The sequence below is a fragment of the Trichomycterus rosablanca genome, chromosome 4, assembly GCF_030014385.1.
Source record: "Trichomycterus rosablanca isolate fTriRos1 chromosome 4, fTriRos1.hap1, whole genome shotgun sequence".
Classification (NCBI taxonomy): Eukaryota; Metazoa; Chordata; class Actinopteri; order Siluriformes; family Trichomycteridae; genus Trichomycterus; species Trichomycterus rosablanca.
Genome location: NC_085991.1, coordinates 33,108,429 through 33,136,205, shown reverse-complemented (window position 1 = coordinate 33,136,205; position 27,777 = coordinate 33,108,429). Strand labels below are relative to the sequence as shown.

General features: G+C 38.8%; 1 protein-coding gene across 5 annotated transcripts in view; it reads left to right on the top strand.

Annotated features, from left to right (window-relative positions):
* Positions 1–27,777, top strand: part of chd3 (chromodomain helicase DNA binding protein 3) — a 69,079-nt gene that overhangs the window by 36,882 nt on the left and 4,420 nt on the right. For 4 of the 5 annotated variants that reach the window (XM_062994204.1, XM_062994202.1, XM_062994201.1 and 1 more), the window contains exons 36-40: positions 369–477; positions 1,088–1,220; positions 7,470–7,665; positions 9,501–9,664; positions 9,762–9,885. In XM_062994204.1, the coding sequence (XP_062850274.1) occupies positions 369–477; positions 1,088–1,220; positions 7,470–7,665; positions 9,501–9,664; positions 9,762–9,885 (726 nt within the window). Of the gene's footprint in view, positions 1–368; positions 478–1,087; positions 1,221–7,469; positions 7,666–9,500; positions 9,665–9,761; positions 9,886–21,508; positions 21,797–27,777 lie in introns of those variants that run through there. The other variant, XM_062994205.1, reaches the window with a different exon arrangement.

Here is a 27,777-nt window from a genome sequence, read left to right as displayed (position 1 = left end):
GCCCACCACCACTAAAATCCAGATTTGACAGGGCTCCTTAGTTTTCTTAATTTCCCTCAGGATTTATAAAGTATCTATCTATCTATCTATCTATCTATCTATCTATCTATCTATCTATCTATCTATCTATCAAATAAAATAGTAAGTAAAATAATCATGGCACCTGTAGCCATGTCTGGTATTCACTTAGTCAGAAATCTGGCAGCGCTAATTGTGTAGCCAAACAACCAGTAATAATTTTAAGTATAAAACACCCACAGTGATTTAGGTGATGTGTAGTGTAGAATTGCCACTGGTGTGAAAATAAGGAAAGACTGCTGTTGAACAGTTTATTTCACCTTGTTCTGTATATCAATTTTTTTCTGCAGAGCTGCACACTCTTTGGCAGAACGAGGAGCGAGCAGCAATCTCGTCTGGCAAGATGAATGAGATTTGGCATCGGCGGCATGACTTTTGGCTGCTGACTGGTATTGTACTGTATCCTTGGAAATAGGTGGTTATTTTAGGTAATAACTAATAATAACTATATATTGCAAGTATTAATTATAGTCGCATTTGAACTCAAATTGAAATGTTAAAAACACAAAGCTAAGAAAACTCTCCTTAGCAAACACCTACATGTAGTACAATCTTGAAAAAGTTTCTGCACTTATATTTTGGTTGGAAACAGTGAAGGTGGGAGGAGTAGTAATTGGTCGTGTCTGAGAGACAGAAAGAGCCTATAGTCCGGATTTAGCGTCATCTGATTTCCACCTTTTTTGACGCTCAAAGAAGCTTTAAGGGGAAGAAGATTTTCATGTGATGATGATGTTAAAGCAGCGGTTCATTAGTGGCTACGCGCTCAATCAAAAACATTTTTTGCTGATGGCATTAAAAAGTTGATTTGATGCTGGGATCAGAAGGTGACTATATAAAAAAGTGTTGTTTTAAAATTTTTTAATAAATAGAGATAAAAAAAAACGTTTTGAAGAACCCTGTATATGTATATATAGTACATTTCTGTCAATTTACCTGCAATACATGTGCTTGTGTAGTTAAGCAATGGTTGTCCAAAGTCTAGTTTGAACCTTAATTTACAATCCCTCAGTCATGGCTATGCTAGATGGCAGGACATTCAAAATGACCCTCAGTTTGCAATAGTCAACGAGCCGTTTAAGTCTCAGGCTAACAAAGGTAACTTTCTGGAGATGAAGAACAAGTTCTTGGCCAGGAGGTTTAAGGTGAGTGTTGGTGTTATTAACACTATACACTTAATGATCAATCACTCAGTCCAGGAGTTAATAATTCCAATTGCTTAAAACCTCTAACTTTGCACATGAAATATGTCAGAGTCAGTATTAAACTAAGTCTTTTTATTAACCTAAGTTACTGTCTTAGCTTAGGTATATACAAATCATCCTCCCCAAACAGTTTAGCTTTTTGTTCCTGGCATAGTGTCGGGTGCACTGGTTTCTACAGCATTCCTGCCTCTGCTCGAATCTGATTCTGGGTACTAGTGGTGGTGCATGAAGCAATATTTGTATAACAAATTCTTTACAGCCAAATCCAGCCATTTTTTATGTGGCCTTTTTGCCACTTTTACAAATGGATACAAGTAATGATAATATCAGCGACCTCTTTAACTTGGGCAAAGTTCATAATCATTATCAAAAAACATGCCAAGGTCAAAAACGGGAAACAGAAAAGAATTATCAGGGCATGAGAACAAGGAACTAGAACACAAAACAAAAGACAAGCACAAACATGAAACTGAAGTTCTACTTTGTAATGCAATGAATGGCAATACTCAATACAAGAACAAAAGACAAACTGAGGTGTTTATATGTGTGTGAGTGCATATATACATACATACATACATACATACTTACATATACTATGTACTAAAGAACAATAGGAATAGGGCACCGGTATATACAATAAAAGGAATGGAAAACAATTAGAAGGGGTGTAGACAGACATAAAAACAAGACAAGTTGCACAAGGAGTGTTGCCATCCCCATGATCTTTCCTAGAGGGAGACCGGGGAGATTGTTACAACACATCACATTTTTTTACTTTTATTGTAATAAGGAGCTGGCAGGTGAGACAGGGCAGAGGTGTGTAGACAAATTTTAAATTTATAGTATTTAACAGCCATTTTATCCAAAGCGACTTACAATGGTGAGTACATACAATTAAAGCAATTGAGGATTATGGGCATTGCTCAAAAGCTCAGCAGTGGCCACCTTGTAGATATGGGGCTTGAACCAGCAACCTTCCAATTACTAGCTCAGTACCTTAACCACTGAGCTACTACTGTGCTTTATGAACAGATTTCTATTTATTAAAACAAACTAACAAAACACAGAACCAACAGTGTAAAACTTAAGGGTAACAAACTGGAAAACTAGAAAAAAAGACCTATCATAAGAATATGATCACCACTTGGGCACTTATTCTAACTCTGTGCTTGACTGTAACTAAGGTGCGAGAAGCTGGTAATACTATTCTGGTCCTTTCTGTGTGGAGTTTGCATGTTCTTCCCATGTCTGCGTGGGTTCTTCTGGGAGCTCCTGTTTCCTCCCACAGTTCAAATCATGCAAGTGAGGTGAATTGGAGATACAAAATTGTCAATGACTGTGTTTGACATTTAAAAAGTTGAACTGATTAATATTGTATAACCAGTGATTACTTGTCTTGTCATGAATGTAACCAAAGTGTGTAAAACATGACGTTAAAATCCTAATAAATAAATAAACTACACTCCATGCTGATTCTGACTAACATAGAGGAACACAACTAAAAGAAAACACAAGTTAGGACCTAGGAAGAGTGCAGTTCGGAACATCTAATAGCAAAAACTCAAACAATTTAAGATAGGGAGAAATGAACCAGAAGGGATGCTTATACAAACACTGAGTATTAAGAAAATAGAAAACAGGTGTGGATAATGGCAAAAGGGCAAATCAAGCAAGGGGAGGTGACTGGGTGTGGAACAGAATATGACAACAAAAACACTGAAGTCCACGTTCAGTGTTGCTTTGGGAAACAGACCAAAACTGTTAATAAAGAGTGCTTAGTTAAAATTAAGATGCGGCTGGTTATTTAGCACAAAAAGTCTTTCATTATCGTTGATTATCTTACAGCAGCTTTTTACACCCTCAAATATTTTGCAGCTGTGTTTAAATGCGGTTTAAGGAAAGTTTTCTGGCTAATGTTATTTACAGCATAAAATTGCTACTCAGATTGGCTGATTTTAAAAATAATATATATTTTTGCTGATCAGAATCAGGTATCAGGAGCAAAAGTCTGCTGACTCGATGGTGTACCCTCGTAGTCCTCTGCACGTTAGCGGTCAACGTGTCATAGCAGGGGTTTTCAACCTTTTTGGGCATGTGCCCCCTTCCATGTGCCGGCCTTGAACTTGTACTCCCCCAACCCCCCCTCGTCAACGCTCGCACAGAAACCACTGACAAGCTAAATAATATAATTAACGTCGTGCACATCATACATACGATGCAATTTTGACGATTTAAATATTTACTTCACATCATAAGCAGTGCTTGCTTTTGATGTAGATGAGAGCAGAAAATGTTACTTCACAGAGCCAAGTAGAGGCAAAAGTACATAAATTGCTAAGTTCACTAGTTCAGGATAATCTGCTTTGACTGACAGAAAACTCTGGGGATTTAGCTCCACGGGCAGAATGAGTCTGACTTGGCTACCACTCTGTGGTAACAGAGAGTCACACACGGTGATCTGTGGTAGCTGGTGTTCATTTGAAACTGCAGCATTCATTATTAACAGTAAAAATGGAGAGCTGACTGAGAAGAGAAACTTACGCTTCGCTTCATACAGATCGACTCCTGACTCACTTATAGCGATATTGTAAACAGAGCATCTCCCACTATACACCTCTCTTAAAGACACACACACACACACCCATGTCCTATAACAGCAGTCATAGTATTTGTCACTGATAAAGTTTTTTATTTCAGACTGAGCTGGATAACATTAAACGTGCATGTGTGCATGGTCAGCGTGACTAATCAAATATGTCTTATGTGGGTGAAAAATGAATTTGTGCTTTAGTTTTAGAAGTAAAAACAATCTCGTAATGTCATAATCTCGTAACGCCCCGCCTGGACAGGTACTCGTGCCCCACACGTTGAAATCCCCTGGTCTATAGTGGCTGCACCCTGCAGATCAATTCAGGGTGTTCATGCTTTGGTTTAGTCTTTAGTTTTTTTTTGTTTTTTTTTTGTTTTTTTTTTAAATAGGTAACAGTTACTTGAAATGAATTTCTACTATGTATCCTTCAAGCCACAAGTCTTGCACATTTTTACCTCATTAGGACTCAGGGAAGGCAGACATCTAGTCTTTTAGAATTTATTTGTGTTCTTGTTCTGTTGCATTTGTACCAGAGTAAGAAAATGTTTCCTGAGAAAAGCACCTCTGTAAGTTGCACTGGATAAATAACGAGCACCTGCTAAATGTTTTAAATGCACCTTTATATTATAGAGAAAGAAATAACAAATCTCATTTAGCTCAGTAATAGCACAGTCAGAATGTGACCAAATGGAATGACCTCACCAGTCCATCACCCAGTCTACAGCATTTCCAGGACTTGATTTTAAAGCAGCAGTATGCGAGATGTGTCTCACTGCCATCTTACATCTGACCAGTAAGAACAAACCTGAGCCAAATGAATCAAAGTTTCAATTAGTAAAAAAAAAGATTTTTAGCTATTTAGAAATACAAGTTTTTTATACTTTGTTTACAGACAGCTTTGCCAGTTGGACTACAGTCAGTAATAATATCTCTAAATTTTGAGAAGTTGCATAATAATGATTTAGCATGACCCTTCATATCCACACCAACATTTCATGTGTACTCATGCTCTCCCCTAATCCTGGACACAATCTAATCTAACAGTAGTTGTTTGTGATTTATTTGTGGCTTTTTCTCCTCCCTCATGTTAAGGGTGATGACAGACATTCACACATTGTGCTGACTTGAATTGTTAGGCAACACCACCTCTCTCTTTCTTTTTCTGTTGTTTTGCTCCATTACATGTTTCATATCCCTTTCTCCACATCCTCATTCTTTCCTCCCTCTCTCTCTCTCTCTCTCTCTCTCTCTCTCTCTCTCTTTCTCTCTCTCTCTCTCTCTCTCTCTCTCTCTCTCTCTCTCTCTCTCTCTTCCTCTTCCTTTGTGGTATATCATTTGAAATGAAGTAGCCTGAGTGTCCTGACGTTTTTTAATCAGGCTGTGTTTATATGCTGACTAAGTTTCCTCATATATCTCATTTAAAGGAATGTAATTCAATTTCAGTTACTCTTTGTCAGCCTTCACAGCTCACATACATTGAGCCAAAAAAGGAACCTCTGTACTTAATTTTGTCCATAATTCTGGCAAATGCTGATCATTCTTTCACTGTTGGACACAACAAGATCATTTTACTTATTTATACTATTGGTTACCATGACAACCATTTGTGTTTCCACTCAACAGCACAACAATATTGTCATCTGTAACAAAAAAAAAAATGAAATACATAAATGAGACTGTCAACCGAAAAGCATACGTACCTAAGACAGCACAGCGTAAGTTTAAGAACTGGTGCTCAGGACAAACCTTAGACCCATGGGTCAACACGTAAAATTTCTAGGGAAACTGGATTTAGCCAGTCGTCTCTCTGACTTACTCATCATGATCTGGCACTGCTACAGTTAAAGAATTTTGAAAGACCGCTTAGGTGGTGCAGCGGTAAAATATGCAAGCACACCAGAGCTGGGATTTCGAATACAACGAAATCAGCCTCTGCTGGCTGATTGATGGCTTCTGCGCAGAGTTGGGGAATAATGGTGATCAGGGTGTGGCGCTGATCCGCATATGAACTCGCCTCGTGCAGGTGTCGGAGGGGGCGTGTGTCAGCTGCGAAGCTCCTCCATCAGCAGTGGAGGGTTGTATCGTTAGAGGTGAAGCATAATGCAATCAGGGGGGGGGGGGGGGGGGGTCTGAGAAAAAGAGAGAGAGAGAAAAACAGAATTTTGAAAATTGATCAACATTTGCAAAAGTTAATGGTGAAGTTATAGAGGTCTCTTTTTTGACTCATAGTGCATACCCCTGCCAACAAAACCACCTTTGCTGTCTTTCACACCCACATGCATGAGTGTGTCATTTTCATTGTTTCTTTTACTTGTAAAACACTGTTTTCATTTATTACATGATTGATTATTCATTTACAGTCCAGACAGGACAAAGATGGTAAACATTTGAATCTTACAACTGCTAGTTTCTTTTTTAGCAGCATTAGTTTCCTGTATTTAGTAATCAGCACAACACTAAAGAGGAATTTTATATAAATAGGTCATGTCTCAACTAAAGTCTGAACTTTTGACTTGGCCATACTAAAAAAAAAACATTATTTTATTGAACTTTACTTTTGTTGCATTTTCCAACTTGTTCAAAGCTTAACGTAACATTATTTTATTGAAATTCCTTATTTTAAGTGGAAACTTATTGCTCTACTTGATCCTTGAATGGTAACCACTTTTTTTTTTACATTTTTTTTTTATTTGCACATAAAGTCAGGTTCACAAGTACAGTTATTTTTGGACATACATTCTAATAATTATCAATTTACGACACAATTTTTTATGACAGCAAAAAAAAAACAAAAAAAAAACTAAACTACTAAATAATAGAATGGATGAATAAGATTAGCAGTTTAAGAATGGTAACCACTTTTACATACAGTAGCAACAATCTGCTACATTTATAGGCTGCTTAACTCATTGGTGGACTATGAACACCCAGGTGTTCAAAAATGCTTTTGGAACATTTTCCAGCATTGTTCATCTGTATAATTATTTTTCTTTCTGGCACAAATAGTACAGCCTACACCTCCAATGCCATCCTAATAAGTGCAACAAAGCTGTGGCACCCAGCTGGTAGAGTGGGGGCTGCAAAGCATTATACCTTTGATCACTGTCTGTGAAGGGTTTGGCATGTTATTCTGATAAATCTCTTTCTTTTTCCACTTTACAAAATGTGCAAAGGGGATTAGACCGCTCTAAATTCTCTCTAGGTGTGAGTACATTTGTTAGTTTGAGTTGCCCTGTGATTGATTGGGGATGTTTATGAATTGCACATAGTGTTTCTAGTTGGCACCAAGTGTTTTCGCAACCCTGACTAGGAGGAAGCTGTTGGTGAAAATAAATAAATAAATAAGTAATTACGTTAACTATTTCTTGGAAAATTAATCGATTTTTGTACATTTTGAAATTGTAAATGTTTGTATGGTATTCAGTACTGACTGACTGATTGGAATAATTATTTCTACTTTTATAATTAAGACTTAATAAAAATTTTCCAAAGAATATATACAGTATGTATGTATGATTGTTTTATTCTGTTTACTTGTGGTTTTCTTTGCCTTATTGTTACTTTATTTATGTGTGCTACATTATTCTTTGCCCCTTCAGTTGCTGGAGCAGGCGTTGGTGATTGAGGAACAGTTGCGCAGGGCAGCATATCTTAACATGACACAAGACCCTACACACCCGGCCATGGCCCTGAATGCACGCTTTGCTGAGGTGGAGTGCCTGGCAGAGTCACACCAGCACCTCAGCAAAGAGTCGCTTGCAGGCAATAAACCTGCTAATGCTGTCCTACACAAGGGTAAGAATAGCATACAAGTGTGTTTAACATTTTGTCTTTTACATCTGAAGGTTTTCCTATAAACATGTTTCGACATGTACCCTAAACATATACAGACTGACGGTAAGCTTGTCATTTTTAGCAGTGTTTGTAGATCGCTGTGCTGTGAAACACTTTTTCAGCATAGAAGCCAAAAAATGCTACTGGATTCAGTCCATATTTCACAATATCTCTCAGATATGGGAACACTCACATCCACAGAGGGCATTTTCAGCTAAAAATATTTTCTCTGTGAACCAGAGTTTGTTTTTCTCTGGTAGTTTAGAAGGGCAGACAGATTGTTTGTTTTGTCTCATCAATTTACTATTGCTGCTCACTGCTTGAAAAGAAAACTCTTTGGTGATATTTTGTAATGATTATCTGATTAAATAATCATATGCAGAAATATTTTTACTGGCATGCAAAAAGTGTGTTTTTTTTAACTGATGTTCTAATGAGGTGTACAGGTTTATGATGAACAACAAACCCCAATATTGTAATAAAAACAAGAATCTGTAATTTGTTAATTATCTTAAACCTATTTTAACTGACAGAAATACTAAGAAAAGATTTACAATGTTTTGACTGACCAGCTAAATTGTATTTTGTAAATATTAACTAATTTTATAATTTGATTCTTGCAACACACTCTAAAAAATTGAGACATGGCAAAATAATATATAATAATATTTGTGGAATATTCACCGTTTTTAAACATTCCATTATAAGCAGGTGAATTGGAAACAGATGACGATATCATGATTGGTTATGAAAGAGCAATCAATCAAAGGCTTGGTCTTTGCAAACAAAGATGAGTCACGGCTCACCATATTGTGCCAAACTTTGTGAGGTACAAAATAGAAAATTTCTCAAAGCAAAATTGCACATAATTTAGGTTTTTTACCATCTATCACACACAATATTGTGAAGATTTAGGAAATCTGATAAAACTACAGTGTTGGGTAAGGACAGAAACCACTGATGAATGTACACGTTTTAGTTTGTTCTTTGGAAAAAAGCTTGCAAGTTTGAATCTCGGCTACCAGCAGGCCGGGCATCTATACACACAATGTGATGGGTGGAAATGCTGGAGGGGATTCCTCATAACTGCTGCAATTATGACGTGTGTAGGTGCGGCCCTCCGTGGTCAGGAGTAGAGGTCAGAAGCAGTAGTCAAGTCAATTTTATTTGTATAGCGCTTTTTACAGTGGACATTGTCTGAAAGCAACAACAGAATCCAGGACCAACAGACCAAAAACCCCTGTTAAGCAAGCCGAAGGAGTATATGTGGCAAAATGCGATCAGTTTATTGAATATGAGTAGATTGGGAAGAAAATTGGGGAAAATGCATTAAAAAAGAACGAGAACCAGCTGTGACAATTGGGCCAGCTACTCAGTCCACTACTGTGCGACAAATAAGTGAACTGAAAGAGAGAGGTTGGTACAGACTGACACCTGTGGAGGCAGCTTGTCCATCCAGCTTGGCCATGGTTCGGCCATGACCACAGAAAAGTTTTCACAATACTGGGTGAGTTCTTTTGGAAGAAGACCGGACAGAGACTGGCATTGTTGCCAACAGTGAAGCCAGCAACTCTGTGGGGAGGAAACCTTGACTGTATAGTCCTAGATCTACCAGGAGCAAATGAATGCTTAATGAAGTGCAGACACTGTTGATTTTAGGAACCGACACTCCCCATGCACCCTCCATGCCCCCCTGCTGGCCATTAATGGCATGCTAGGTGGGCACAATATACTAATCCGTGCCCCAGGTGGGCCCAGTGCAACTTACTAGTGTAAACTGTATGTTTTACTTACAGTTCTAAACCAACTAGAGGAGCTGCTCAGTGACATGAAGGCTGATGTGACGCGGCTTCCTGCTACTCTCTCCAGAGTTCCACCCATTGCAGCACGTCTACAGATGTCCGAAAGGAGCATCCTCAGCAGGCTGGCAAACAAAGGCACTGAGACACACACACCACCGGTAAATACATACACACCTCCACTGTCATACAAATACTTCCTTTAATGCAGTTCACTTAGCAAACTGCTTATCATTACTGTATCTCAATTATCTTCAGCCCATCCCTCCAGGACCGTATGCTACTCCACAGAACTATGGCCCTCCATTCACTCCAGCGCCGCCGGCTATGGCTCTGGCTACAGCCAACTATAGCCAGATGCCTCCAGGCTCATTCATATCAGGTGAGTGCTGCTGTTTCATTCATTCGTCTGAATACTTCATCAAAAAATAATGATGAACTATTCATCAGTTGTTTCTTTTAGGTTTAGATGAATTTTTAGTTCAAATGTGTTTTAGTTCCAAACTGTGCAACAGTGTAAGATGATGAGGTGACTACCTTTACCTGACAGCCCTCGTCCTCCCAGATTGGTGACTGTTGTGTGATGGGCAGAATAAACTGTATATTTAATTGTGCATGGCTAAATTAAAAATACAGTGGTACCTTGAAACTCAATGTCATTTGGTTCTGGGAGTGGCGTTGAGTTTAAAAGATGTTGAGTTTTAAGGTATTTTTTTCATAAGGATGAATGGAAAACCTGCGTTCCATGGTCCCGAGGAACTGCATATATGGCTTATGTAAAATAATGGGGTTGTTTATACACTGACAATAACACAGATATAATATTTGAGATGCTTGATCTTGGAATACTGTATTCTGCTCAGTAAAGGCGCATTCACATGAGAAGCCACACAATAGCTTTTGCGCTGGCTGTGCTGTTACTTCCTATGTAGTGTGGCGGTGCACGAAGCTTAACGTGACTTATTGTACTAAAACTAGCGAGGAATTTCATTAGTGGAGCAGTATAAACTTATGAGCAGTAATAATTAAGAAAGGTTTAGTTTTCCTGTGTCGTTCTTTTAATACATTAAGTCACAGTAAGCTTTTTTTTACAGTAAGCATTTTAGACTTTTTAAATTCTTACAATTTCTTAAAACCCCGAGCTATAACACAAGTTTAAACGTGAAACAGTGAGGAAAATCCAGCTAAACACAGACACATGTGGACGCTTTCAGAGTGGATGCAGACTTGCCTTATATGTGCACTTTAATGATGTTTTACTGCACCACTGAAGCCAAGTGCTGAGTAAAGCAGCTGTTCATTGATAATTTGAAACTAAATAATTAAATAAAAAAAGCTGAACATGTTGAGTTTAAGGGAAAGTTGAGTTTAAGGGTACAAATTTCTCGAGGAAGGGCGCCAAGTTTCAAAGATTTTGAGTTTAGGGGACGTTGAGTTACCACTGTAGTTGGCTTTCATTTCTATGATATGAAAAGACATACAACAAAAATACGGTTGGACATTTGTTTTCGGCAGCAAATTTGGATTATGTTTTGATTTTGTCATCATCGTCTTTTTCTAAACTACATAATATTTATAACTACATAAGAAATATAAGTTATTTTAATACTTTTAGTATTTCTTTAGTTTTTTGGTTGCTCAGGGTTTAAATCTCTGTGGTGCAGACAAGATTGGCTGTGTTTGGGATGGTGGATTGGCCAGTCCAGGCCATTCCTGCCCTGTGCCCAGTGTTTCCCAGTGGACTTAAATAGCTTAAATAAACGTTGTTAATTATCTATTGATAAATAGATATTATGATGCTCTTATGGCAGTCAGCAATGCTGTTCATACATACAGTTACAAATTAAAAGAACAGTTAAGCTACACAATATAATGATTGATTATATTATTTGTAGCTGTTTATAATATTTTGTAATCATCTCTGCAGTGTGTGTACAGTAATCCCTCGCTATATCGTGCTTCGACTTTTGCGGCTTCACTCTATCGCGGATTTTATTTGCAAGCATGTCTAAATATAAATCACAGATTTTTCGCTGGTTCGCGGATTTCTGCAGACAAGGGGTGTGTTTGAGAAGCTAGCTCTCTCTCTACATAGACGCATTTTACGTCATCCTGTGCGCGCTCCCGATTAGGAGGCTGTTCCAAATCCTAGATGCCTTAATATCCTCACTTCTTAACGTTTCAATGTTATTTTCACTCAAAAACGAGTGAGCATCCGATGCTGCCTTAATGATTAAGACAATCCCAGAATTCATTGCGGGTCAGGTGCTCCTCTCTCGCAGAAAAATAAACATGGCTGACGGTACGGACAAACGAATGGAGTTCTTTTCAAACGTAAATAAAATATTACTTATATTGACTTATATAAAATATTTACTTATATTACTTAAATTACTTATATTTACTTCGTGGATTTTCACCTTTTGCGGAGGGTTCTGGAACGCAACCCCCGCGATCGAGGAGGGATTACTGTAGTTACTACAGTGGCTTTACCAAAAGTCATCAGATTCTTAGCGTCATTGTAGGGCTTGAACACACAGGCAATTTATGTTGTAAACCTTGGTTTAGTTATTTATCTGACATTAAAATTTATCTATAGCTAAAGTGCAATTTTGGAATTTATTTTGGTTTTTCAAGCTTCATTATTGTAATTTACCATCCCACAAATTAACTAGGGGTCTCAAATCAGGTCCTGTGCATGCATAAAGTTTTATACATTCAGTTTTGTTAAATTCTACCTTGCCTGTTCAAGAGGCTATTAGTAGGCTAAGCTAACCAGACCCCTGTAAAAAAAACGAAAGATAAACGAATTACAGAATAGAATCTGTCTAGCTGTCAACTAAATGCATGTCATGTAGCAACACATTTATAAACTAATTTGTTGAGTTGAGTATTGTTGTATTCAATCTCTGCTAGTACACTGCTTTAGTAAATGCTTCTGGCATTTTTATAATGGTTACTGGTTAAAGAAGCTGTAATTAATTTAAAAGTGTAATTTCCCTTTGGGAATGAGGGTTCTAATGTATAAATATGGCCGGAAAAAGTTAGACTTTTAATGGTATAATGTGGCAAAAGACAAGAATTTCCATAGGGTATGATGATGTTGTATAAGCTCTGTACAAAAACCCAGTTTGACCTGGGTTTAAGCAAAAAGTGACTGCTGTGCATGTGTTGCTTAGGTTTTTTTCCCTTGCAGGACATCTGTGAAGGTAAACACAGGGTAAAGCAGGGTTAAATTTTGACATTTTCCCAGGTTTACTTAGGATATTAGCAAGGTAGTAAATTCTTGTTGTTTTTTTTATTTCAATGGTAAAACATTTTAATACATTGTTAGAGTGCAAAATATATTTTAAGTAAATTCCTTGTGACATTTAAGCTGTGACATAACAATAAGGGTGTTAAATAACACTTTTGCCAGTGGAAAAAAATCAGTTAATAAAACCATTGATAATAAACATGAATCATTTCATAGGACATTTCATGTGGAGATTAGTTTCAGTGTAACTAATCAAAACGTTCCCCTTCCTCACGGCATGCCAGCAAAGTCTTGACTTATTTAGTATGTGATCTTTTAGCGGGATTACAGTAAGCAGATGTGGGGTTGCTCAGTGTAAGCCGAGAAAGGCTTGACTCATTTGAAGGAATCTTATTAACTACAGTATTTTGCTGCACTTGTGCTTTTGGAAGTGTGGTGTGTTCTGAAAAAGTGTGGTTACCCACTGTTGAATTTGATGGTTGAAATGTAGTGGAATACACACAGGAGCACAGTAATCCCTCAGATATACACACACCAATATGCTTTTTAGCAACTGCATGATTAATTTCTAAGGGCTTTTATAAAGCTATCGTTAAAAACTAGAAAGATTTCCTGGGCTGAGTGATTTTCAGTTGAGAATGTAGTAAATCTGTAAGGATTTTTTCTGAAGTCTAAAAATATGAATTAGGACAAAAGCCTCATAACTTGAATATATGTGTCTTTAAAAACTCACTGACACTGAAAGTAATTGTTTAAAGCATAGTGGTACACTTTGTAATTAGAAATGACTGCTTTTCAAATACTAGTACTCATGGCGCTGCAGAGCTCGTTGCGACACAACCATCTGTGGCATTTCTATACAGATCTCTTATTCTGGTTAAATCAGCATTCTTACAGACATCCTGCAGGAATATTGCATAACAGGCATATGACTGAAAAACGTATCCTGTCCAAATAGTACTTCAGTGATTTTATGGTTATTTGTTTTCCATTTTGGTGAAGCAAAGCTAAAAGAATCTTAGTTTTTTTCAGCGCATCTGGGACTTCACCAGCATTTCACCCTGTCTGATTTCACATGTCTGAACTGACAATTAATGCCTAGTTCACACTACACGATTTTTGCCCTGATTTTCGCTTGCTGACTGGTTGGCATTAGATTTGCCGACCGAAGAGAGATATCTAGCATGTCTGGATCTGAGTTGCCCGACTGGCAATGAGTGCTATGTCGAACAGCCAGTGAGAACGCAAGATACGGTGTGAGGGGAAACGCAGGGGAGGAGTTGTAAAAAGGTGGGACAGGGGCTTAATATAGTTTATATCAGAATACATTGGCACACACAAGTTTTACAGTATTTTTTACCTTGTTGCTCTCTACAAAACACTCTGCAAAAATATTTATTAACCTTCAACTCACTATAGAACAATCCAAGCCAAATACGCTCAGATTCATTTATTTTTTCTCCTTCATTTTACGCTGCACATCAGCGCACAAACTTTGATCACTCTCTACTTGTTGAAGTGCATTTTTGGACATGGTATCACTTAACCCCTCGTCACCTCTTGCGTTTGTTTTCATGACAAAACGTAGTTCGGGAGACCAGAGAAGTTTGCCTGCGATTCCAGTTGGTGATAGATCATGTAGTGTGAAACCCTCTATCACCGATCAGTCGTGTAGTGTGAAAGCCACACCGACTTAAAAGACTCCCGAATACAAGAGATCCAGTTGTGTTGTGTGAACTGTACAGCGACCTGACGACTTGGAAAGTCGTGTAGTGTGAACTTGGCATAACATGACTCATTCAGTGTTATGATAGTTTGCTAACTGAGAAACTAAAATTAACTTTTTTTAACTTTGTATCAGTCATTCCGTAAAAATACCATTATTTCCTTCTTACCATGCCTACTTCCTTAAAAGAACAGCACTTGAAATCAGTTCTCTAGTTACAAAACACTGACACAACTGACACTATTAGATAGAAAAAACATGGATTGTTTTACATTTTTGAAGCCGATTATTCTAATGTGGTCTTCAGAATCCCCAGACTGTTCATATTTCCCCTTTTCAGCTCTGAGCATGGTAAACCCATTCAGTTCTTTTGATGGCTTGCTTTATGTGTGGAAAGGTGAGAAGATTAAGAGCAGCAATGTTTTAGATCATATACATGCTTTCCATATGTTTTCTTTCCATCTCGCTTCTGGTGGGTGGTATGGTACTCAAGCAGGTAGTGCTGCTGCCTTCCAGGTTTAATCCTGATCACAGGTCAGTGTTATGTAGAGTTAGACAAATGTTTAGAGTTTGTGTGGATTTCTTCTGTATGCTGGGTTTCGCACATCTTTCAGAAACATACCAGTATGTGTATTGACTGCTTTAAATGGCCTCCTAGGTGTGGATACGATTAAATGAGTATATTAGTTTGTAATGCCCTGTGATGAACACATATAGGTTATGTTTCTGCCTAGCTCTTAGTTTTTCTTGGACAGGGGTGCCCAATACGACGATCGCGACCTACCAGTCGATGGCACAGGTCAACGTGATTGACATGAAATGTGGCCACTGTTTCTTTAATTTGCGTTTTGTTACCATAGCTACACCTCAGCCCGCCTAAAGCACTGCTAATCTACAAAGTTTTCATTCATCAGTAGCCAGTTGCATTTTTCCTTTTGAACATTTGTATTTGAAATTTATCTTATAATTGATAGTACACAGTGTGAACAGTGTTGTTTCGACATTCAGGACGACATTTCATGCAAACACGGAAAGTATTTCTGAACAAGTGTAAATTTGTCATTGTAGTTAATTAGGTGCCATTTTAAGCCACAATAAATGTGGAGTTTAAACACAGCACTATCACTTCTGGGTTGAAAATTGTTCATTAACTAAAAATATCCGACCCACTGTCCTAATAGTTAAAGGTTGATTAACAGAAATGCATAAAGAAAAATGTGAGCTAAATGTGTCTCTAACAGTATGTTGAACAGTACAGGCCTGGCAGATGGATGATGCACAGTTGGACAGATAGTGTGGTTCTTTCTTGGAAATATACTTAAAAGCATTCTCTGTGCTTAATTAAACATTAGTCGCTACACCGGGAGACAGCACTGTCTTTGGACTGTAGCTTTGTCATTGTTTTGATTTGTGTATTTCTTGAGTTTTATTACTTAGTTCATTCATTCAGTCCTTTTCAGCTTTTTTGCCACAGTATTGTTCTGCTTGGTTAAACCTCCTGCGTCTGGGTTCATTCTTTAATATCATGGGTGCAGTGTTATACTTGGCGCTCTTGTCATGAAGCACTCACCACCCTATGACAGTATTTTTTTTCAGTTCTTTGTAAAATGAGTATGACACAGTACAGCGACAAATCATAGTCATTGGTCTGGTAGATCCATCATATTTCCCCACATGCTATTCCCTCACAGCTTCTTCTTCCATTCTGCTCATGTTCAGCAATATTTGGCCAATATAAAAGAAATATATATAAATTATCATTTCCTTTTGTTAAAAATTTACTGCATTGTCAAACTAAGGTAAGTATAACAAGGAGTGGAAATTAATTTTACAGTTGGTTATATACATTTTGGCCACCATTTGGCTTTCTAAATACTTATAAAATATGTGCTCTCGGTGCATGAGTAAAATATAGTAATAAATAAATGTACACCGATTAGGCATAACATTATGACCACCTCCTTGTTTCTACACTCACTGTCCATTTTATCAGCTCCACTTACCATATAGAAGCACTTTGTAGTTGTACAATTACTGACTGTAGTCCATCTACTTCTCTACATACCTTTTTAGCCAATGGTCAGGACCCCCACAGAGTAGGTATTATTTAGGTGGTGGGTCATTCTCAGCACTGCAGTGACAATGACATGGTGGTGGTGTGTTAGTGTGTGTTGTGCTGGTATTAGTAGATCAGACACAGCAGCTTTGCTGGAGTTTTTAAATATTGTGTCCACTCACTGTCTACATCTACAAGGTGGACCAACTAGGTAGGAGTGTCTAATAGAGTGAAGTCAGAGACGATCACTCATTTATTGCTGAGTTGGTCATTTTCTAGACCTTCATCAGTGGTCACAGGACGCTGCCCATGGGGCACTGTTGGCTGGATATTTTGGGTTGGTGGACTATTCTCAGTCCAGCCGTGACAGTGAGGTGTTTAAAAACTTCATTAGCATTGCTGTGTCTGATCCACTCAAACCAGCAAAACACACACTAACACACCACCACCATGTCCGTGTCACTGCAGTGCTAAGAATGATCCACCACCCAAATAATACCTACTCTGTGGGGGTTCTGACCATTGAAGAACAGGGTGAAAGCAGGCTAAAAAAGTATGTAGAGAAACAGATGGACTACAGTCAGTAATTACTAACAGTAACTACAGTCAGATGGACTACAGTCAGTAATTGTAGAACTACAAAGTGCTGCAATTTCCCTCTGGGATCAATAAAGTATTTTTGATTCTGATATATGTAAGTGGAGTTGATAAAATGGACAGTGAGTGTAGAAACAAGGAAGTGGTCATAATGTTATGCCTGATCGGTGTAGAACTAGAATAGAATTTTATAACAATACGTTTGCCTGTAGTCTGCTTCCAGAGTTCTTTTAGTTAGTAATATTCACTGGAAATAGACCAAGAGCAATGAAAAAACATAAATAAGCTTCATGTAAAAAAAAAAGCAGAAACTGTGTAATCAAAATTTTATAGTTTATTTATTTTTTAAATTTTATATCATTTATAGTAAAGCTTAATGACAAGAGCCTGATAATTCAACTCCCTAAACTGATATACATTTTAAAAACAATGCACTTTTACATGAAGCTATTGTGTTTTGATTGAAATGCCTTTAAAAAGGCCACATTTTTTCTGTGGTCCAAAAGTCTGTGCTGGCTCTGCCAGTGACTTGTTTTTATTATGTTCAGAGACCACAGAAAATAAATGTGATTGTGAAAGTTTTCCTCCGAAATGCAGCTAGTGTACACTTTCACATTAAACTAGTTTAATCTGTTTCTGTGCACTGCTGATTGTGTACTTCTGTACCCATCATCGTTCAGCCTAGGCATCTGTGGGAGACATACTGGCCTTTTTTTGCGCAATAGAACTTTTTCTGAAAATGTCATTACTCTGATCCACTGCCCTGGTCATGCCAGGAATCACTCGGCCGAGGGAATATTTTTTTTCTCCTCAGGCCAGAGATATTTTTAAGAGAAGGGGAGAAAAAAAGAAAATGAAGCACAGAAGAAACCGTGTGCGTTTCCTAACAGTTTGGGTACAAAGGCATATGGGGCTCTGTAATGGGGCCGTACATACCGACTCCTGACGGAGCTTAAAATACACCACGCGTGGGGCCCGTTTCAGTGCTCTGCTGACCAGTTGAGACAACCGTGCTAACCCCGGTGTAAACTTAGCTGAGGAAAGAGTTGCAAAACACACCAGACTAAACAAAAAAAAGTATCAAGAATAAAGACAGAGAATGGAAATAGAAAAGAGGTGCAGAGAGGGGGGTGGGGGGGTTGAGAAGATAAAGTGAGATGTAAAAAAATAAAACTGAACACATTATATAACCCCCATAAACCTGCTTCTTGTTTAAATACTCTCAGACCCCTTTGTTGTTACTTTAGTTCTTCTTAAAAATGTAAAATATGTATCTGGTCATTGTTTAAACTATTTTTCTACATGAAACTTGGAGAAAATTGGTCTAGCAATAGCTCTATATGTTTACTGTAGGGGTGCTATAGGGTTGGTATGACCAACAGTATGTGGATACCCCTTATATTTTGTTTATGCATTTTCTCCCTTTTTCTCCCGACTTTTAGCTTGTCCAATTGCCCAATTGCGTCATGCTTCCTCTCCACTAATGCCGGCCCCGGCTCTGATTGAGAAGAACGAAGCTAACCCATGCCCCCTCCGACACATGGGCAGCAGCCGTATGCATTTTGTCACCCACACCAGACGAGATCAGCTGTGGACCAGCTCTGTATACGGAGAGACACACCCTGATCCGCACTCTTTCCCCGTCTCTGTGCAGGCTCCATAAATCAGCCAGCAGAGGTCATAGTTCTCATCATCATAGTCATGCATCAGTTACAAGAGAGTCCCTATCCGACTTAACCCACCCCTATATGAACAACAGGCCAATTGTTGTTCATGTGGCTGCTCAGCCCAGCGATGTATTCGAGATCCCAGCTCTGGTGTGCTAGCGTGTGTTTTTACCGCTGCGCCACCTGAGCGGCCCCTTTTAGTTTCAGGTATTTCTGCAACATTAATTGCTAACAGCTGTAAAAATAAATGATATTAAACTCTATACTTTCACTGTGACAAAGGTTACTGCAAGGCCATTACCTGCATTAGTGTGAGATAATTGAGACATGGCTTGACCAGTCAGCTGTAGAGGAACTTTAGTGACCTGCACAGAAACCAGACCTCAAACTTAATAAACACCTTTGGGATTAGTTGGATCAGTGATTGCATTAGTGCCTGACCACACAAGTGCTTGTTTGACTAAATGGGACAGAACATGTTCACAGACACACTCCCAAAATCTTGTGAAAAGCCTTCCCAGAAAAGTGGAGAGCAACTCCCTATTAAGGGCCAAGGTTTTGGAAAGAGACAAGCTAATGGTCAGGTGTCCATGTAGTTAATACTTAATTATTTTAGCAGTGGATAAGCAGTTCTGTTTGTCATTTAACAGCACAACTCTGATTATCTATAGTGAAGGGGTCAGAAGTGCTTTATCTTGCTTATTTCTTGATTTAAAAGGTGTTTTATTACAAATTCTATAATTAGCATATCGATCTGAGAGGAAAATTGAGGCTTTTAAAAATACTTAACTGTTACAATGTCTGAATATTTGGCAGTACTGAAGTGAAAATGTATTTGTGAAACTGATAGTGTTGATTCCTTAAAGGTCAGATTTCCTTAAGTCTTTTTCTTTCAATTTTAAGCACGTTCTAAATGCATATTTAATTACATTAATTGAAAGCTATTGTTACCTTTTATAATAATTGCCAAGCCAATTTAGAAATGTTCTCGTATTTAACTCAAATTATTAATCTAATTAATGATTTATAGTAATAAAGAAACATTGTATTTATTTAGAGACAAATGCAAAATAGAAGCATTTGCACCAGAGGTCTGAGATTTTTGACCTGCATTGTGTATTGTAGCCTTAACATTATAGCAACATCTTCACTGTTCAATGTTTTTATACCATCATTAAGTATAACAAGTTAAGTCAAATGTATTTGTCTAGTGCTTTGAACAAAAAACATGGTTTCAAAGCAATACAGATTCTGTGATCAAAGGAGAACAATGAGGGGGAACAGTGAACTCCCTGAATATTGCAAGGAAGAAAGCTTGAGAGGAACCAGACTTAACAGGGACCTGTCCTCCTTGGGTGGCCTGGAGGATATTTGGATGAAATCGAATTAGATTAAATAAACAGATACCAAAAACATAACAGTGAAATTAATTGTTAGAAAAGCTATAACACATAAAGAGCACAATGAAAGTAAAAAGTTCATCATCCTTCTGTTCAGTCTGTGGTTGGATAAAGTTGTAGATATTGTCTGAACAGTGCAGTCAGATTTCCATCACATCTAGCAGGAACAGCATTGTTGGCATGGCAGCCTCAAACCTGCAGGTTTCAGTCTCTGATGGGGGAACAAATTCATGTAAGATCCATGTTGGGGTAATATTTGCGGCATTTATGAGACACTTATCCAAATGACAATTAAGACTGAACACAATTTGATCAGTTTAAGGTTGGGGACCTTGCTTAGGGGCCCAACAGTGGCAACTTGGCGATAGTGGGGCTTGAACCAGCAACCTTCTGATTACTAGTCCAGTACTTTGACAGCAGCTAAACGTATTAATGTTGGTAAATGTGCAAAGTGGAAACATCCTCATGTCTTCCCATCATTTTATTGTAGTAGTCTTACTCAAGTGCTAGAATGAGCCATAGCATTCATTATTTAGGCAGTGATCCAAACTAATAACAACTAGTAAGCATGGCAAAATAGTCCACCAGCTGTCTAAAAGTACATAATCCGATTTATGTAATAGTAGCTAAACGTTTCGGAATATACCAAGACAACTGTGATTTTTATCAGTCAAGATTGCACATAGCAAAGTGTCTGATTTCTAATTCTAGTTGGTCTAACTTGTATTAGTGCTGAATATAAACAAGGGGAATTATTGGAATGTACTGCTCAATACACTCATGTTTCCAATTAAAACAGACATCTGATTACTTGAAATGAGACTATGTTGACTGTCTACAGTAAATTTATTTAAGCACTATCTTATTAAAAAAAAATCTTTTTTGGTTAAGGGGCACATTGCTGATATTAATAAACAAATTATTAGTTTCTCTATTTCTACAACAGTTACACATACATTTGTCAAAAGCTGTGGACCTTACTGTACCAGTGAATACAATATGTCCTCTTTAGAACTAGGTAAACCTCTTGGAGGGTTTTTATACAGTTTTGTCATCTCTCAAGGACAAACGGAATTCCCAAGGAATGAAAATTATGAATAAAATTTTGAGGATATGAAGATCCCATAATCCCTAGAATACCTAAAATGTTTTGGAAAGGTCTCATGCCTTTCTTTTGCCTGCTGATTATCTTCTCATGTGTCTGTTAATATTTTGGGGACTGGTGGTTCTGATCTTGCTGCTGCTGCTAGCCCACTCGCTGCCCCGCCAGTGTCTACAGTCTGCCACCTTTGTGCCTTCACAGAAGCCCCTCTCGGCCTGAAGACCAAGGAGCATGACGTCCTACAGCGCCAGCGTGTGGTGGACCTGTGGAAGGACGGCAGGTCGGAAGGGTCGATCGGGCAGGAGCTGCGCATGCCAAAATCCACCGTGCACAGCATCATCGTCAAATACCGCCTCAGCAACACGGTGGAGAACCTACCTCGCAATGGCCGACCTAAGAAACCCTGATTGAGTGGAATCACGGACAAAACACAAGTAGAAGAATGCAGCAGAGAAAGACACACACAGGAGAGAACAAAGGAAAGATGGGGGTAGAAAAAAATCTAATAGAAGGGACAGATATTCAGACCTAAAATGGCCATACATCTACAAGTCTGATAAATTGGGAGAGGGAGAGGGAATTTGGAGTGGGGTACAGAAGAGGGGCTGAGAAAAAGCAGTTCAGCACAGAAAGCAAGAAAAAGGAGGAGGAGTCGAGACCCACTTGAGGTACACATGACCTCCCGAGCTGCTAAAGTGAAATAATACTGCCGTCAAGAGTAATATGACCAGACAGCAATGTAAATACACAGACGAGTAGAGGGAGTTAGGTAAAAGATTTAAAAAGGAGGCAACCAAGCCTGACAAAAGAGGAAATCATCCACCTTGTAAAAATTGAAGCTGTGTGGACTGTGCAGGAGAGACAGCATTTAACACCCCTCTCTCTTACCCTCTATGCCCTCGTTTCTTTCATCTCTTACTCCGATAGAAGCCTCTGCACATTCATCTTTTACTTGGCAAGCCAAATAAGTCCACATGTCCAAAGTACCCAGGAGCTTTACTCCCTAATTCCTGTGGAAATGTTTCTCTGGGTCTCTACTGAAACATATTATAGCATCAAAACCACGGAATTCCAGATGGATTGCAAGTGTATTTTGCTCCTATCCTGAGCAGTGGCTTTAGGGAATCACAAATTGAATTCTGAAATAGCCAGTCTTGATTCTGTGAAGCCTGCATGGGTTTGAAGTCTGACTTTTGGAAACCTGCTTAGTGTTTTAACACTCCTTATCGAGGGGCCTTCAGGTTTCTGTAAAAAGATAGACTGAACTAAAACTAGAACTCTGGCAAGAGGTTTTGAACAATTTCCCCCCACAACTTTCAATCCATTTATGGTAGATGCAAATCTGAACGTTCTAGGCTTCATGACCCAGCATCTAATTCAAGCTGACTGACCTTGAGAATGACCAGAAAAACAGAGAGCAATGTGATTTTCAAGTGATGGATGTTGTCTGGAAATGGATAGTCTCAAACTGACACAGGAAATCTAACGCTGCCGAAGTAAACACATTTTCTCCAATTTATGCGGTCAGAATTTATGTGGCCTGCTCAGATTCCAGTGATGGACAGCCTGCGATATTTTTGTGCCCTAGAATTAGTTTGCAGTTTCGTTAGGGCAGACTGGTCTTAGATCAGACAGAAATGGCAAGTCCAATGTATTACCAGAGCCAGCTCAGCCTCCCTGCGGGACTGTTATACGTTGCAGAACTCTGGTGGAAGTACTCTCAGCGCAGACACACACAGCGGTTGAACGTGCATACGTTTACAGGTACATGCGGTTCGTTTCAGATCTGCAGTGCATAAATCATGAATGAAGCTTTGCAGCTACTTGTGTCTACGTTACGATGTGTAGGTGTGTTTTTATATGTGTGCACTTGTGCACCGTGTGAACTGATGAACTGACACTGATGCTCTGTGTGGGTTTGTTCCCACTGCCGCTAGAAGAGTAATTAATTGTGTAAGCGACGTGGCTGTTTAGACAGGTTGGGGTCACAAAGGCTGTCTGCCAGCTGAATATTTTTCTGGATTACTGAACGAGAGAAGGCAATTATGCAGGAGCAAACCTGTGCAGTGAGGCAGTGAATAAAAAAGTGTTTGATTCCCTTGGATCAGATTTGCAGAGGGGGAGAGAGAGAGAGTGGGAGAGAGAGATGAGAAATAAAACGCAATAAAAAGAAGATTGCCACTTTAGATATGAATGTGAGATATGGGTTATTTTCCTTGGCTGTTATGTGCAAGACAGCTTCTAAAGACCTTAGCTGAGGTCTTGTCTTTAAAAAAGCATAGTTTGTTCTTTGTCTTTTTGTCCTTCAGAAATGGGGAGGTTGTTTATTTTGGGAGGTTTGTGATTATGAAATGCTTTTAAATCAGATTTGAACTTGATAAGCTTTCACCGTTTTTCCTTTTTTCTGTGTTTCTAACCTCACTTTTTAAAGATATGATCATCAGTTTTCTTAAAGGGTGCTAAGGGTAGCTTAGTGATTAAAGCACTGGACTGCTGATTAATAAGCTCAAGCTGACACTAAACATATTGATTTATGAACTACACGTTTAAAAAAAAATACACAACTGGTCACTGTTAGGTCAGTCTATAAAATCTTTACAACAGCTATAGCTGTAATGTACCTGTCTGGATGGAAGAGAACACAAGTGTAACCCTCCCTGCTCCAATTTTTGTTTACACTAAAGATGGAATATAAAATATCCTAGGGCTGCTTTTTTTAGTTACAAATACTAGTTACATTTTTTATTAATGGTTGGGACATCCATTCATCCGTAATAAACCACCATGTTGACCGCTTATCTAGTTTAACCAGTCAGACCTTTTTCTCCTAAAGCCTCTGTCAGACATTCAGTTTTGGGCTATTTTACAATGGGTAATATCTGTATTGACAGGTGGTATTCCATTGAAGGGAATTCCCATGCTGTTCCCTGTGTTTATTAAAAGGCTTTTACCAAAGCAGCAACTATTTTTTTCAATCTCCTATTGTCTGTCCTATTTATGAACTTGATTTGGTGCTCTGTTACTGTCACTTATCTATTTTTGTTTGAAGGTCTGAGGTGCTCACCAAAAAGTACTGTGGCCTGTCCAGCTCAAACCAATCTGGCCTCTCCTATCAACTGTTGTGCCTAAGGTTTCCATTTGGCACTCATCTTGCACCAACAACTGTGCATCTTTTCTGTGATGTTTGGCATAGCTTATTACACTGAGTTGGCTTGGTTACTAGAATGGCATTAGTATCGATTATGTACAGTTATCACCTGTTAATCATGCTATGATGTCTGAATTAGATTGAGAATAATGTGAACAGGACTGGGACACTAATGTATCAACTACTAATGTATTTTGTTTACTAATCTGTGTTACCTCCACAAATATTGGCCGCCCTGAAAAATAGAGGTCAACATGGAATTTGGAACTAGAATTAAAGTAAATAACAAGTAAATAACTAAACAATTGAAAATGGCCATTTCCACTATTAAGGCAATAATGAAGAAGTTTAAAGCAAAGCAAAGATGTTAAGAACCTGCATGGAAGAGATTGTATGCCTTTATTGAGTGTGGTAAAAGAATCCCCAAGAATCACAGCTGGGGAATTGAAGACATTAGTAATTACAGCCATTATAGACTTAAGCGCCTACAGTTTGCCTTACTGGCATTATTGAAACTTTTAGTGGGACCCTGTTCTATGTTCTCTTTAGCTGCAAACACCAGAGGTGGATTTGATGCAGACACAAAAGTAACCATGTAGATACATTCCTCATCCCCACTGTGAAGAAAGGTAGTGAATCTATGATTTTGTGGGGCTGTTTTTCTTCCTAAGGCACTGGACTACTTCAGAACATCAGATGTTTGAATACTTAACATCACAGACTCATAGTTATAAAATAAAACCTGCCTGCCTCACCCAGAAATCATAAACTGGGCTGTGATTGTGAGCTATCAGCAAAGCAATGATTCAAAGCACTCTCTGGTCAACTTAAAAATGGTTCAGTGACCAAAGAATCAAGGCTTTTCATGGCCACACTGGTCACCTGAACGAAACCCAATAGAAATCATGTGGGATGAGCTAAAGAGAGAAGTCTGGTAAAGTCTAAAAGTGTGGACTGTGAAAACAAGATCTGGAGAGAATTTCTATAGATTAATGGTCACAGATCCCTTGTCATGTGTCCTTCAGTCTCATTAAGCGTTTAAGGAGTCAGCAAGCTGCTAACTTTGCTGCACAATTCTTCTGATACACGTCTGATAAAGTCTTTTATAGGTGTTCGTATTTTAAGTGGAGGGGGCAGTATGGTGGTTAAGGTACTGGACTAGTAAACAGAAGGTTCCCGGTTCAAGCCCCGCTACCACCAAGTTGCCACTGTTGGGTCCCTGAGCAAGGCCCTTAACCCTCAGTTGCTCATTGTGTAAGTCGCTTTGGATAAAAGCGTCTGCTAAATGCTGAAAATGTAAATGAATAGATCTTAAAATTCTATTTATTTTGTCAACTTTTTAAACATTTGTTTTTACAATCATTGGTTTTCTGAAAAAAATATGGGTCAACTCTTTTACTTATATGAAGTAAAATGTTCTAGAATGTTATTTAACTTTGTAGCATGGCACTCTTATTACTTGTCAGTGTTTATGATCACTTACAGCTGGGCTAGTTTGACTGCACATTAAAAAAAACATGAAAAGCCGCTCAGGTGGCGCAGCGGTAAAAAGAAACGCGCTGCAACCGGAGCTGGATTCTGAGAGCATGGTATTGAATCCAGCCTTGCTTTACCGGTTCGAAGCTGAGTGGCTATATGAGCAACGATTGGCCGGTTGCTCATGTGGGGGGTGGGACAAAGAACCGGATGTGGGTCTCTCTCTGTCAGAATGCGATTGCGTTCTCTCCGCATGCAACGCTGGGTGGCGCCAAACTCGTCAATGTGTGGGTGGCAAAGATGCATCTGGCTGCTGCTCGTGTTTCGGAGGGGATACGGGTTAGCTTCAATCACCTCCGTCAGGGCAGGGTTCGGCATAGACAGAGAGGAAGCACGATGCTAATTGAACAATTGGATGCGCTAAAAAGGGGAGAAAAAGGGGTAAAAAAAAAAAAAAAAAAAAAAAAAAAACATGAAATAAGTTCTTTCATAGTCAGGAAGAATTGACAAGCTGGACACTTGTCCAGATGGTGAGATGCAATCCAACAACCACTAAAGAACAAGTTGCCATGAATCACAAGCTTCTTGTGCAAGGGTGAGACTGTTTATAGTCAAGCGAGCTTGGCATTACCATGGACTTAATGGTCGTTGTGCAAAGCAGTTGCAGAAATCTTTGAAATTTCAAGCCTGTTGTGACATACACTGATCAGCCATAACATTAACTCCTTGTTTCTACACTCACTGTCCATTTTATCATCTCCACTTACCATATAGAAGCACTTTGTAGATCTACAATTACTGACTGTAGTCCATCTGTTTCTCTGCATGCTTTGTTACCCCCCTTTTCATGCTGTTCTTTCATGCTGTGGACCACTACAGAGCAGGTATTATTTAGGTGGTGGATCATTCTCAGCACTGCAGTGACACTGACATGGTGGTGGTGTGTTAGTGTGTGTTGTGCTGGTATGAGTGGATAAGACTGATGGACTGATGGAGTTTTTAAACACCTCACTGTCACTGCTGGACTGAGAATAGTCCACCAACCAAAAATATTCAGTCAACAGCGCCCCATGGGCAGTGTCCTGTGACCACTGATGAAGGTCTAGAAGATGACCAACTCAAACAGCAGCAATAGATGAGTGATCGTCTCTGACTTTACATTTACAAGGTGGACCAACTACGTAGGAGTGTCTAATAGAGTGGACAGTGAGTGGACACGGTATTTAAAAACTCCAGCAGCGCTGCTGTGTCTGATCCACTCATACAAGCACAACACACACTAACACACCACCACCATGTCAGTGTCACTGCAGTGCTGAGAATGATCCACCACCTAAATAATACCTGCTCTGTGGGGGTCCTTTGGGGGTCCTGACCATTGAAGAACAGGGTGAAAACAGGCTAAAAAGGTATGTAGAGAAGTAGATGGACTACAGTCAGTAATTGTAGAACTACGGAGTGCTTCTATATGGTAAGTGGAGCTGATAAAATGGACAGTGAGTGTAGAAACAATGAGGTGGTTTTAATGTTATGGCTGATCAGTGTTTGTACATACATTTATGCTTCAGCCATTGTGTTATGCAAGCAGCTCAGTGATAAATGGTAACGTGAGGACATACAAGTGTCCAACGCAGGTGCAGACATTGCAGATGCTCGTGATATACAGCAGTCCAGCAGGTAGTAATAGTAAAAATGTTGAAGTTGCTGCCAGTGCAGGTGGAGTCTCTGCAGAGTCGTAAGTGAGAGTGCTTTAGCACATGCTCATTTTCTTCTGCCAAGTACTTGTGCTGTTAAAATGGATAAAGTGCCCGTACCGTACGTTCTTTTTAAATTTAATTAGTATTGC